The following is a 14,705-nucleotide window of genomic DNA, read 5'->3' as shown; positions in this document are numbered from 1 at the left end:
ATATATAAACTCAAAACGTTGTGTTGCCCCGCCCATAATATATAATTTAATAATCAAATTAATATTGTAAACATGTGGGCGACTAATCAACTAACAACTGGTCAACGAGGAATATTCTAAGTCAGGGGCAGCCCTACCCTCCAGCATCAGTTTTGGACTCTCAGGGATGGCATGTCAATGTCAACTCGTTACATGCATCGTTTCTTCTAATTGTAAATGTACTGTTGCTGTTGGATAGGCATACAATCTCTTAAAAAAAAATAAAAAATTATAATGTCATTGGGCATATGTCACTGGTGTAATATGCCATACATACATAAGAATACTAGGTTGTTGTTAGGTTGGTTGACTTTTGGTTTCACATGGAAAACAAACAGCTATCACCCGGATGACAGCCCAGAGTTTGTTTTACCCAGACGTCAGCAACTTTTACTAGCAAATGAGCCATATTTGACCAAACATAGTTAAAGGAGCATTAAGCGAAATTCATCATTTCTAGATTGAAGGAATTAAAAAATTGCTATGTGAAGAACTAAAGGTGTAATTTCATCTGGAGTATAGCATGACCTCACACACCCTCTCTCTGTGTTGATCTCCAGCCCATTGTTTACAAGCCAGTCCGGCTGCGCGTTCATGTACGTTCATGTGAATCCCCCCCTCTCGGAGCCCTTGGCCCTCCCTCCCTATAAAAGGCTACAGCCAGTGAACAATGGCAGCGTGTATTTTCGAAGTGAAATGGCGGAGTCAAATGTCTGTTTTAATTAGTGTTACAGTAACGTTAGGCACATGTCACTATGTCGATTCAATTAAATTTAATGTTACAATCGTAGCATGGGTTAATGTCCGGAGCTTGAGTTAATAGCGGCTCAGTCCCAGCAATGGGTCAGGCGTTACGGTTGTGTTAGGTGAGTAGCCCGGCAGCCCAGCTAACATTTGCAAGCATTGTAAAATGTAGCCTGGCGGGCAGCCTGGCGGGCTGTGTTTAGCTATTCCCCTGCCTACTTCAATGATGATGGTACCTGTAATAAATGTAATATATTTGCTGAGATGGAGGCGAGGCTCAGTGACTAGAAGAGCTGGTAGAAGCGCTCCATAGCTGTAAGTTACTCCAGTAGCCGTAGTAGCTCTAGTGCTAACACCAGGAGCTAACGCTAACGTCCCTACTCTGCGTGAGCCGGAGCCATGAGCCGCGGGCTCACGGAGAAGAGTAGGAATGTTAGCGTGGCAGCCGACTAGTGCTAACGCTAACAGGAAAGCAGGGAAATAGCTAAACACAGCAGAGACTGAGAGTGAGTGAAAGACATCGCTAACTGCTAAACTAAGCCAAACTAAGTTGGCTGTTTAGGTTTTATTTCCTCGCCCCTGTGGCGAGTGAATCTGCCTGTAGTGAAACCGGGGCTAACCGGTGCTTCCTCCTCAGGCTCTACTTCACTCAGCTGCCAGCACAGCCAGTTAGCCCCCACTAGCCTCCCAGCTAACATTAGCCCCGGCGAGGCGAGTGGGGTGGGGGGTAGAGAGCAGAGGTAGAGGGAGGAGTGGCTCATGACACACTTTGTTTTGGTCTACAGACAGTGCACAACAGCAAACCTAGCGGTGAAACGATTTCACTTTTTGCCCCTTTAAAAAAATTTGCCTGGAGCCACAAGACATATTTGAGCCTCCTGGTTTCACTGCGTATTAAATCTAAATCAGACTTTCAACATTAAAATAGGTCTAAATTAGCACTCAAAAGTATGTTTTACCACAAGATGGCTCCTCTGCAGTGGGCAATTCAGCTGACAAAATGTTACAGCTTTTTTTTTTTAATTCAGTGCATAGGCTACACATTTTACAGTTGGGGAAGGTATGAATTCCTTTAGACCTACAATTATGATAAAAAAAGTTTAATAAATAAATAAATAACCGTCATTTCATTCATTCATCTTCTAACTGCTTCATCCTCTTGAGGGTTGCAGGGGGGCTGGAGCCTATCCCAGCTGACATCGGGCGAGAGGCAGGGTACACCCTGGACAGGTTACCAGACTATCGCAGGGCTGACACATAGAGACAAACAACCATTCACGCTCACATTCACACCTACGGACAATTTAGAGTCATCAATTAACCTAGTCCCCAATCTGCATGTCTTTGGACTGTGGGAGGAAGCCGGAGTGCCCGGAGAGAACCCACGCTGACACGGGGAGTGTAAGAAGGTCTACTGTTATCTGTTCTCATTGTTATAAGTGTTTTCAAGCCCCCTCTGTAATTGTGAGTTTTTCCTGACATGCTGTAGTTTGATCCTGGCGCACTTGCCGTAGTTGATGATGTCATACCTCGTTAAGGCTAGACCCATGCGGATTTTCCATGGATGAGCAGCTGTGGATGCCTGTTGTGTGCGTTCATGCACAAACGTGAGTCTCAAACTCTTTTGCTAATGGTAGACCACTCAGTATTGTTGGTATTATCAGCCCTGTAATCGTTCTTTGAGTGCTTTCTGTTGTTTCTGGGTTTAATGCATCATTTTCTTGGTACATGGTTCAGAGCATGTGGACAGGGTGACATATTTCTTGCTAATATAGCCTATTTGCCTTTATATTTTGATCTTATGAGTGTCATACATGATGAATGTGCCTATGGGGTTTGGTAACTTGTTGATTCTTTGATAATTGTGTACATAAGCACATGTCCTCATTATTTTAGCGGTATTTCGCCATGTGGCCGTTTCTAGTACTGCAGTGACGCCATTTTGCCAATAGAGGGCACTGTTGACCACAGAATCATTCATTATGGCGAGTAATTGAGGTGCAATGTATGTCCAGTTAATTTAGTGTGTAAACCAGGGTGTTTAGATGCAAATTGAACAGTCCATTTTTGGTTAATTATTTAAGAGGAATAATAATATGTTTTTGATTTATATAAAATAATATGTCATTGAAGATTGATACTATATTTTATTTCTTCTGTTTCCTTTAGTACCACACACACACCCTCACCTGTATCCACAATACCTTGTGCTCATCCCTGACCTGTAATTGCCCACTGTGATCATTAAAGTTTTTGGATTGAACGCTCCCTGCCCTACTCTCTGATCGGAGTCCCTGTCCTTAAAGCAACTATCACGCCAGCATCCCAGAGATACTATCTCTTTCACAGGGAGAACATGCAAACTCCGCACAGAAGGGCTCCCACACCCAGGATTGAACTGGCAACCCTCTTGCTGTGAGGCGACAGTGCTTACCACCACACCACCGCGCCACCCATAACTGTTATTTGTTTTGTGATTTTTTTTCTTTTATTGTAAAACCCACAGGAAGCCACTGTAGAGGGGCTAAAGAGCTGCATATGGCTCCAGAGTCACAAGTTGTCTACCCCAGGTTTAACCCATCCACCTCTACACCTGCCTGGCTGATGTGGATTGTCTCACTCTTTATACTATAATAGTTCCGCCGAATGTCAAAAAATGCCCCTGCCTGGTGCGTCTCATACTGCTTCTAAGGGGTGACTCATTTGCTCTAATGGCCATTGACTAGGCATCGGCATTTGACGAGTTGGGAGTGAGACCAGGTTTCAGTACTTCCCAAACAGACAGCCCTTTCTGATGTGAAAAGTTAAACATATCAGTGCTGCCCTCAAAGCCAGACCCCATTGACAAAAACTGTAATTTTACGTCACTGAACACAGGAGCTGCTGATCCACCGCTACCTTTATCAGTTGCTTTGTTTCTGTTATTGTGTGACTTTGGTGAATCCAAATTAACTCATTAAAAACCCCAAAGTCACACAATAACACAAACAAACTAACTGATCGAGGCAGCAGTAGACCAGCAGCTTCTGAGTTCAGTGGGGTAAAATTGGTGTTTTTGTCAATGGATCTGGCTTTGAAGAGAGCATAGATAAGTGTCTGTCTGTTTTGGAAGTACTGAGCATATGACTGGAAAAATGAGACTTTGATTATACTGCACGGGTTGTGTGAGAGTCAGTAAACAGATGTTTTGCTGTTGTCAAAAAAACATGGACCCCTATTACTCCAATTCATCAAGAATTTTCTATGTTTTTGGATTCTTCATTCATAGTGGAAGCATGTGAGAAAAAAATGTTTACTTCAAGAATTCAACATAACACAAGGTGAGTACACAAACATTCATATTGGGTGTGAAGTTTTCCTTTAAGTACTGGGGGGATACTGTGCGTTATACTCCACTACAATTATTCAAAAGTTGTAGTTACCTTCCAGAGTCAAATGTTACATTAAAAAACATATAAACAGCTTATAAAGTACAATGTATTGTCAAGATCAAACCCAACCATGTTTGCCTGTGACCTCTTACATTAGTCAGTGTGCAGTTTGGGCCCTTATCAAGTTTCATATGTCTATGAGTGTTTAGCAGTTTCACCAAAGAGAATGCAGAGTGAGTACTTTTACTTCTACCTCAAAGCACTATGCAAAAAGCAAAGTACAGCCTGACAGAGCTGCGAGCATGGTTGTAGACTTGTTGACCTTAATTGAGTGCACACTCTTTTGCCCTGCTTCATTCCTTTTATTTATTCAACTAAATTTTTAAGTACAAAGTAGTACAAGCCAGCAGTGGCACAAAAAGCAACCCAGCTACCAAAAATAAAGCCTGACCTTGACAGCTACAAATGAAAGAATCTGCTCATAATCAGCCCAAGTTAATTCCACGTCTTGGCAAGCTGTTTTCATCATTAAGTCCCAACAAGAAAGGCCCAGCCGGCGTAAGAGCCCTCAACACTGAACTGGAGAGCAACTTGTCTGGTTTCCACGGTAACTGGTGGCAACTGAGTTGAGGTGAACATGAGGTGTACTGAAAAGAATTTAATCAGAGTCTGTTTGCTCATAACGTACAGGTGCTACCACTGGTTTTCTTTGTACAGATACTAGGTAGGTTAGGTTAAGTTCTTTGAGATTATATATGATGAGGTTCTCCTGAATGCATCTCACTGTATTATGCAAAAGACTTCATGGGTGGAATGGAATATGTAGCTTGAATGACAACAACACAAGTCATTTGAGGGCATCTAACGATAGATGCTTTTCTTCTTTAAGCAAAAAAGAACACTTCAGTGCTCCTTTTAGGAAAGATAAACGAGCTGGGGAGCTGAGGTATAACTTGGGGATATGGGTTTTATTATGACTGGATGATAAAAGGGTCACAAATTAACTTTAATTGTAGTTTCCTTACACTTCATGTCGTCTTTATTACATGCTGCAATCTTCTTACCTTACTAACAAATGTGTCTGCACTCCTCTTTCTATTTATTGCAATACAGTTCAATCCTGAAACTAAGATAACTCTCTCATGGCCGTGGCTTCATTTTCAGAGGGAAACTTCAGTATTTTTCAACCTGTTCCTAATTTACTCATGTGTTTATGTCCAAGTGACTGATGGGAACTACAATTTTTTAAATTGATCCATTACTGAGCAAGACCAGTGCAGCTGGCAGCTGCAAAACAGGCTGCAATTTAACCACCTTGAGCATGTTCGCACTGTCAATTTACATCCACTAAAAGTGTTTGTTTTTACCGCTGACAGGCTCAGTATGTTATTCTAAGTGTCTGACAACATTATGTAAAGGATCCCTACAGAGATCGATCTTTTTTTTAAAGAGTAAGATCCTTTTTATTAAACCAGAAACAGACGTGAAATCGCAATCGCCAAACCCGCAAGACTCCATTTTATTAATATGAAAGACTATTTATTCAAAAGTCACAAAATCATCAATCACAAAGTCATCTTGGTTCGTCTTTCCAATGTTACAACAATCACCAGCTCCCGTTTGTTTTCACTCTTAATTCACCTAGTTAGATGTGGAAATATGCTAAAAATTACTGTATATAAATACTTACATTGATAGTCCAATATGTAAAAAATTATGTGTTTGTCCCTGGCTTAAATTATTCAGTTTTCACAGACTGGACTCTTAAGCGTTTCAAATACATATGTGGTTTATACCTTGATGGGCACTTCATGTTGTTTGAGCAGTTGCAGAGAGCATGTAATATCCCATCGTCCAATTTTTTCAGGTACTTGCAAATCTGTGATTTCATTGGGGAAAATGTGACCAATTTGAAAAAATATGTTCCTATGACTCTCTTGAGAGTATTAATAACTTTAATCCTTGTAGTAAGGGAGCACTTTCCCACTTTTATCGCTTTATACAAAGGCACACTGATGTCAACACAAATGCACTTGAGCAGAACTGTGAGAGTGAGCTGGGTGGGGATCTAGGCAATGAGAATGGAAGGAGAGTCTTAGTAGCATGCATAAATGTTCAGTTAACTCTAAACACAGTCTGATACAATTTAAAACAGTACATCAGCTATCCTACTCCAATGACAGATTGCATAAGATTTTCCCTGATGTTTCCCCCCTCTTTAGTAGGTGTAAAGAGGCAGCTAAGACATTAACAGATTCTCTTTGATCATGCTGGAAAGAGAAGAGTTTACTTATTGAAAGAATATATTTGAATGTTTCTCTAATGCCTTTCAGAAGACGTGGAACCTAACCTACCAGTTGTCCTAGGTGCCACGAGTGTGTTACCCTTGGCAGACAAGTATGATACTGAGGTTGTTTCATTTGCTGTGGATGTGGCAAGGAAACTTATTTTACTTATGTGGAAGTCAGACTGTGCACCAACATATGACAAGTGGATAAAAGAGCTGATGAATGTTTTGGATGGATGCTATGTTTCACCATTTTGTGACACTTTATATAGGCTACTAAATGATTCATCCACTGATAAAGAAAATAGTTAGATTACTTAATGATAAAAATAATCCTTGGTTTACACCCTGATTTGAGCATCCCATTATTCTATTCATATTCATTCCATTATAGAGGTTCCTAAGGACACACATTGTCATGTTTTCACAATAAAACCTCTGCACTTACACTACTACTACTACTACTACAATAATTCCTTATGTTTTATCTTGACAAATACCATATTTAGTTTTAAATTAATCAAAAATACTTTATAATAAGCAAAAATCTCTGCCTACCTTCAAGTGATGCGTCAAAGCCCATGTCCTCGATAGCTGCCCTGACCTGCTCCTGCTCCGTCAGACTGGGGTCAAAGGTTATTATTCCCTTTTCCTCCTTCAGTGACACTACTATGGACTGCACTCCTGTCATCTGAGAGATCCTCCCTTCTATGGACTGCACACAAGAGTTGCAAGTCATCCCTACAATCCAAACGGTCACAGTGAAGCTCAATATGTCCCTCTGCCAGTAGCTTATATCACATTCAGATGGATCATCGGTTAATAAAGTAGCACCAAAACCCATATCCTCTATGCTGTCTCTCAGCTCCTGTTGTGTTACTACAAGAGGTTTATATATAATAAGTGCTGCAGCATCCTGAAGGGACACCTGAATATGTGAAACCCCAGGTAGAGGACCAATGTGCCCCTCAATGGACTGCACACAGGACTGGCAGTGCATACCATCCACCCTGATCTGCACCGCCGACTCTACATTGAATCCCACTCTCTGGAGCTCCAGGGCAATCTCTTTGGCTGTGATAACTGAGGTATGATAGTCCACTTTGGCCATGCTGCTGGGAAAAGACAAGCTGACAGCAAGAACTCCATTCAGACTGCAGATTCTGCTCTCGATGGCTTTGGCCTGGTGCTCGGAGGTGAGTCCCAGGACTTTAAAAGTTGTTCTGGAGGCAGTTTTGGGTGGAGGGTAGAGCTCACTCTGACTCCCATACTCGTAAGCCAAGTTGTCAAAGCCTTGTTTCTCGATGTCAGGGCCATTCTCCTGGGAAGATGACAGAAAATTCAACACTTTTACTCTTATAATCTTCAGGACTGTATAAAAAAGTTGTGACTCATATGTGCCCTGTTGTATCTCAAAATAGTATAATGGTAGTGACTTCCTGCTAGCTCCACAAGAAATTTATTGTGCAGCTAGCAGGACGCCAGCATGTTTTCTATTGGCTGCATTTGCTCAGGACCACAGACCTCAAACACTTTTCATTTCCTGTTCCATCAAAGTAAACATGCCAACCATGCTTTCTTTTTCTCCTTTTATCCTCAGGTAAAGACATACAGGTGGAAATGATTTAAGCCAACCATCATTTGACTACTCGACAAGTCCCTCTTGGTATCACATATATGTCTGCTGATACACCTGCTGTTTCCCCATCTATACTTGCACTGTTTTGCAACGTCCACTTACAAATGAGATGTCTAGAAATGATCAAATAGTATAACCAAAACACAACTGTTAAGTCATTTTTCAAAACCAAAACCAGATTATAAGACAAATTAAGAACACCTCTATGAGCCTGTTTACACCTGGCATTAACATGCGTCTCCACATGTCTCTAGTGACCACCTGTGATCAGAGGTCACTTCCCTGCTCTATATGCAAATGAACAAGTGAATCATTTCTGTTTGCAAAGGCAAAATGTGTTGTTTTTAACCGGCAGGAGGTGTGTCATGTTATACACACATTTACAGCCATTAGTATTCAAAATGATTAAATCTTAATTTTATTGTAGAGCTGGGTGCAGCGCATGAATTTGCTCAGCCCCTCCTTGTCCCACCCTCTCTCTCCCAGTTTATTATGAGACAAGCGCATACCGCTAGCTCTGCTCCTCCTCTGTGCTAGGAGACGACTGCTGCTGGAACGTTCAGTTATGCCCAGCACGGATGATCCCACAATGATAGGAATGCGTTTGGATCTTTGATACTCTACGGTTTCTCCTCACAGCAAACCAATATTCTCCCAAACTGTAGGGGGCAGTGTATCGAAAACTCAGGTCTACAGCATGGTTTTCCACCTGTCCGTGTCCGTGTCCATGTCTGATGGTGTGATGTCACGTTGGCGACTCTCATGACCACAGAGTGTATAAAAAAGATGGGGCAACATAACAGTTCCCCAAAAGTGAAGTCAGAACTTCAATTGCCCCCTGGTGGCTGGCTGCAGATTAGGTCATAAACCCTGCCCCCTCCATGTTAGCAGATGGGACATGGACCAATATAAAAACTCAAAGTACACATGATATAAATTTTTCCCAAAGATGGTTTGTCATGTTTTAGGTAGTTCTTATCACAATGATGTGTGTTCAGGTGTTCATTTTTTTCTGATAAGTTTGGTTTTAATTAGTTATTTGATGCTATCAGAAGGAGGTTTGACATCATGATTGATAGCTGTGTGGACCAGTAAGAGTTCTGCTGATCAGTGGTGCTGCTCGCACTTTGCACATAGCTGGTTGGACAGGTGAATGTGCGAGAACTTGATACAGACAGACTGCTCCTGTGCATACTCTGGCTCCAAATGAAGTCATTTGATGGCAACAGGTGTATCCAAAATATTTTGGCTTTATTTCTGTATTGTGAGAGGAGGTGGAGACGTGTCGTCTATGCTCATGACCATTGCAAATGCATCAAGCATAAACCAGGCAGGAGTATGAGCTTCGTGCCAGGGACAGCTGGTTTGAGTCCCCTCACACACACACACACACAGTGACTGGGCTAAGTGTTAGCATCACATGGCTAATGTTATGGTTATGAACAAGTTGAGCTGTTTTGGTGTCTGTGAGATTTTTGGGACCATTTCACAGCTGCTGCTGTGTTAGCCTATGCTAACAAGGCAGGTGTTGAACTGACTACTCATCAGGAAGAGAGAAGCTCTGGGGACAGTCCTTCAGAGCTGTGTCTAACCTGTGTATTGGCAGCAACAGAAAGTCTGACTAGCATAAGCAAGATGTCAGCTGAGTAGGTGGTCCTTTAAGGTGGTCCAGGACACGTAAGCATAGACACTGCTGAAAGAATGTGGCCATATGGAGCACAAATCACCTCTGAATCTCGATATAGTGAGGACGCATTCACTTATCCACTTATGATCCACTCACCCATGTTGATATTTGGTGTAAACAGAGCCTTTGAGCTTCAGATGTTATCATATAAATGGATAAAACAAAAGTTTTGTATACCAAGAGTTTATTCTCCCTGTGAATCAACATAGCAAAGTCACTTTTCATCCATACTGGCTAAACTGGTTTAAGTATCTAAGTATGTTACATACTGAAGATCACCACAGTTTTAACTGAGGAAGGAGGGGGCTGGATTAAGTGGTAATTTCAGTGTAAATAGTTTAAATACCACTTGACACATTCACTCCCATAATAGGTTATCATCTAATATAGGGCTATTCCTTTGACCTCAGCAGAAAAAAGTCCAGGATATTGGCAGTTTGGGGCCAAAAAACCACATGACTGGCCCTTCACATAAGCCTCCCAACGTGACTCTGCTTAAAGTCGGTCGCCAGACTCGCCACTGGCACCTCACAGAACTGAAACAAGAAGTCAATCCCATGTGAAGAGCTGCACTCCAAACAGTGAAGCATGTCGTTTGTTATATAGTAAAACCCTCTATGCATGTTATAATAGCATCTTTCAACAAATTGATTTGCTTAGCAGAGAATGGTTTCAATCCACACAGGACACAAACCTGTAATCCCTGGCTTAGAAAGCCAGTGTGTTATCCTTTAGGCCAGTGGGACTACACTGGCTCCCATCTAACATGGCAAATATAGCCTGTCTCTGCGGTTTGCATGCCCACACCAAAAGTGAACTCTTTCAGTGTTTCTCCCCTATAACTGTGAATGCTGCCAGGCCTCCTCTCCTGTGTGCTTTACTGGAGGAAAAAGTGCTGGGGCCCACTCTCCTTTAAAAAGCCAAATCAATATGTCCTCTGTGCAGCCTGCTGCCCTCTATGCATTACATCACCAATAAGCTTTCACAAGGGGCAGAAACCATCCTATCCTTTCACACATATAATTGGTATGAAGAGGATGGCTTTCATATTTGGTTTCAGCCCTCACCTCCACATTGCAGCCTCCATTACCATTTCTGTGGGCGCCGTGGGCTGTAAGGGAAATCTCAACCCAATCGCCAGAAAAAATGTTGGCATTGTACATTTCTGCAAACCCTAGACATGCTACATTTACACATAATAATATAGCAAATACTTAGAAACTTTACATTTCAACAACTTTGTGGTAAACATAGTTATGTTTAGGGACAAAAACCACTTGATTATGTTCAGGATAAGATCATGTTTTGCCTTAAAACACACAGTTTTGGGAGCACAATCTCAGTTGGAAAAGCAGCAATGTCTTGGTAGAAAACAAACACTTTTCATGCCCCTATCCCTGCTGGAAAAACAACTTTAAAGACCTAGTAACCCACATCTTAAAGATACGTACAAAATGCATGTGTTTGGGAAGTACTGAGCATACAACTGGATATATGAGACTTGGATTATACCGCATGAGTTGTGTGAGGGTTTGTAAACTGATGTTTTGATAGTTTTGCTATTAAACATGGACCCCTATGACTTTAATTGATCAAGAATATTCTCCGTTTTTGGATTCTTCATTCACCTTGGAGGCTTGAGGAAAAAAAACAAAGTTTACGACACAAATTCAACATAACACAGGGTGAGTAACTGACATACAGATGGTCTTTTGGGGGTGACGTTTTCCTTTTAGTTAATGCTTCACTACACAGGGTGTTGGGATTTCAAAAAAATACAATAAAATCTAGAAGAGGTTGGTAGCAATTTACTTCCACTGCACTACATACAGTTATACAGTTCTAAGAGACTGGCATCAATCCATGAACCTCTGCAAAGTGTTGTACACCTCCTCTGCAACCCAGATAAGACTGAAACCCACATTCCCAAGTTAGAAAGGCCGGTGCGTTATCCATTAGGCTACAAAAACTGAAACTAGTAATGACAAATCATCATAATATTCAATCTCAAAACATGAGACACACCATAGGCTAGTGACTACAGCTCTGTCCCCATGTGCTCCCCTTTGCATTACAGTGACTAAGGCAAACACTGATAGGTTGACGTCTGTATTGATGAGTGCTGTTCAACAGTTTAAAGTTCAATTAATCCAACACAGTAAGTGGATCAAAACAAACATTTCCCAGAAACACCAAACTCCACTATACATCTTTAGTGTCTCTGCAGCAATGGACGGTGATATCTTAATGACATCACAGTGTACTTATCACTTCCCACTGTAAACTGTGTCCCAGTGACCCCACTGGCTTCAATGGTTTGTTTGTCTTGTGTGGTTGGGACTCAAATGAACTCCTACAGAGCTCCAGGCCTCAGTGAGGCCTAACCCTGGGTTCAGAGTCAGCCAGGGGCACTAAAGGGGGACACAGGAGGTCCCAAAGACAATTAGGGAGAGACAGGTCCAACTCTGCTCTATAGTGCATACATGTGGCATTGTAATACAACCCCGATTCCAAAAAAGGTGGGACTCTGCATATAATTAAAAATGATTTGATTTGATAAATATTCAAGATGTCAATTTTTGTCATTGCACATATTTCCATTGCAGCTATTCACATGAAATTTCGACCAGACATTAGTTTTAAGTCACTAAAACTACACAGACAAATAAATCTTAACATTTCAAGCCATAAGAATTATGTGCAATGAAGTGGAAAAAAACAGGAAAAAAGTGTTGAACACACTAACTGAAATTTAGTGGTCACAACAGTGGACAGCTAATAAAAAGCCATTTTCTAGCAAATGCATGGGTTTTGTTGATATAGTTGCGCATTAGCTACCACAGTGGACGCTACTGTGTCATCTGATACACTGCCACAGTGCCACCCATTGGCCAGCCTAAGTGTATTTGTAACAAAATTCTCTCAAATCCAAGATGGCCGACAGAGAGTCAGGGATGTCAAGCAGCTCAGGAATATCTTGCTGATCCTTGTATAGTGGGAGACTCTTACAGGTAAAAATTTTTTTGACATTAAGTAATGTACTAATGAGTAATATGGATGTAAAAATGTCCATATTGATTATTTGTTGGGAGTAAATTACGATTTATCATTTGTCTAAATTACACATGCATCATCAACACATTCTCACTCCGACCTTTCCACATCCACATACGACGTGCAAGGTAACCTGCAACAACATTTTTGCATTATTAGCAACATTATGTATGTGACAATTAGTGCTCAAGTGCAGTGCGTGATAGACAGGCGGGATGGTGGTGCAACTAGCATCTGACTCAAGCGAAGATGATGCTAGTAGAAGTGATGATGAATGGCTGCCAGAAAAAGAGGGGTTAGCAAATGCTAGCAGTAGTAACAGTGGAGCTGAGGATGCTCTGCTTACTGAGGATGTGGAGAGAGCTGAGGATGTGCCACAAGGACAGAGGAAAAGCAAAAATGCATGGAAAACCAAAGACAACCAGTTTGAGGCCTTTACAAAAGAATAAATGAAGGCATGGTATATATGATGTAGTACAAGTCAGTGAAACTAAAATACGCTGAGAGTGTTTTTAGAGCCACTGACAATATTTTCTGTTATTTCTATAGAAAATATACATTGACAAAATATACAGTTCAACAGGGGTGTTTTTTGTTTAATTTTCACTTGAGGATAGAAGCATCCTGTAATTTTGGGGGATTGTGTTTATGGGGCTGAAGAGTGAAGAGCTGCCGGAAAAAGGATTAGCAAATGCTCACTGTAGTCAAGTCAAGAGTCAAGAGCAAGGTATTAAACTGTATTTGAATATGTTACAATATATGAAATCATTAGTTTAACTGCATCACAAATATGTGTTTTACATTATTTTATTTCATCATTTTATTCATTTGTTTGTGAAATTCATATATCTTCAGTTATTAATGCAAACGCATGCTGTCCGCCTGAGTGGACATGTGAAGAACTGCTTGAAAAATTTGTGTCAGTGTGTGTCAGTTGTTCATGCCTAAAGTGAAATAAAAACACTTGAGAAAAAAATCCTGACTCAAGTTGTCATAATTTAGGCATGAAAAGATCATTCCTGTATGAAGAAACTGATCTCTCACACTGTTCAGACGGGATTTTGGCCCATTGTTCTACACAGACAGTCCTGCTTGTGAATCTTGAGAAAGAATTTCACTTATAAAACTTCAACAAAAAGTTTTTTATGTAAGGTTTGTATCCAGCCAATCACAACATTAGAAAAAGAAAGAGATTTTATTTAGAAATGGGCCTGTTATTGGCTGAAAGAGTTATTGCTCTCTCATTGAAGAAAGTCGGTAAGCCTAATATGGATTTCTGAACTTCTTGGGTAATCAATCACTCTTTCACAACATCTGGGGTCCCTTCATGTGTTATCTAGAAAGGACAGCCTTAACACATATGTTGGAAGTACTTGGGGATATGCTATGAGTGAGCCTTTGCAATGTCCATATCTGTCAAAAAAATTTTTCTTGTTAATTGTTGTCAAAATTTGTACATTAATATACCGTATACTTAAACTGAAGTGTGTTGTACTGCACTAGCATGATCCTCAATCTGTAATTTATGATTTTCTTTTCCCTCTTATGTTTATTTATTTATTTTCTGTCTCATCTTTTTCAATTTTTATCTTATTTTATTTATCTTTAAATTCATACTTTGCGGGTGGGGGTGGGGTTGGATTACACGTGATTTAAATACTCGGCGGTTACACAGAGATTTTGTTTTGGTGTTCCTCTCTTTTGTGTGTTTGTGGATATACAGTCAGGTCCATAATTATTTGGACAATGATACAGTTGTCGTCATTTTGGCTCTGTACATCACCACAATGGGTTTTAAATGAAACAATGAATACCTGCTTAAAGTGCAGACTCTCAGCTTTCATTTAAGGCTTTTTTCAAAAATGTAGTATGAACCGTGTAAGA

The 14,705-nt window shown here is 40.8% G+C and overlaps 1 protein-coding gene across 2 annotated transcripts in view; it reads right to left on the bottom strand.

Moving 5' to 3' along the window:
* The window catches only part of atp7b (ATPase copper transporting beta), a 50,498-nt gene that overhangs the window by 28,017 nt on the left and 7,776 nt on the right, over positions 1-14,705 (bottom strand). For both annotated transcript variants that reach the window (XM_050063301.1, XM_050063302.1), the window contains exon 2: positions 7,000-7,762. In XM_050063301.1, the coding sequence (XP_049919258.1) occupies positions 7,000-7,762 (763 nt within the window). The remainder of the gene's footprint in view (positions 1-6,999; positions 7,763-14,705) is intronic.

This window comes from Epinephelus moara, chromosome 15 (assembly GCF_006386435.1).
Source record: "Epinephelus moara isolate mb chromosome 15, YSFRI_EMoa_1.0, whole genome shotgun sequence".
Taxonomy (NCBI): domain Eukaryota; kingdom Metazoa; phylum Chordata; class Actinopteri; order Perciformes; family Serranidae; genus Epinephelus; species Epinephelus moara.
The sequence above is the reverse complement of the archived record's forward strand: the minus strand, read 5'-3'. Positions and strand labels throughout refer to the sequence as shown.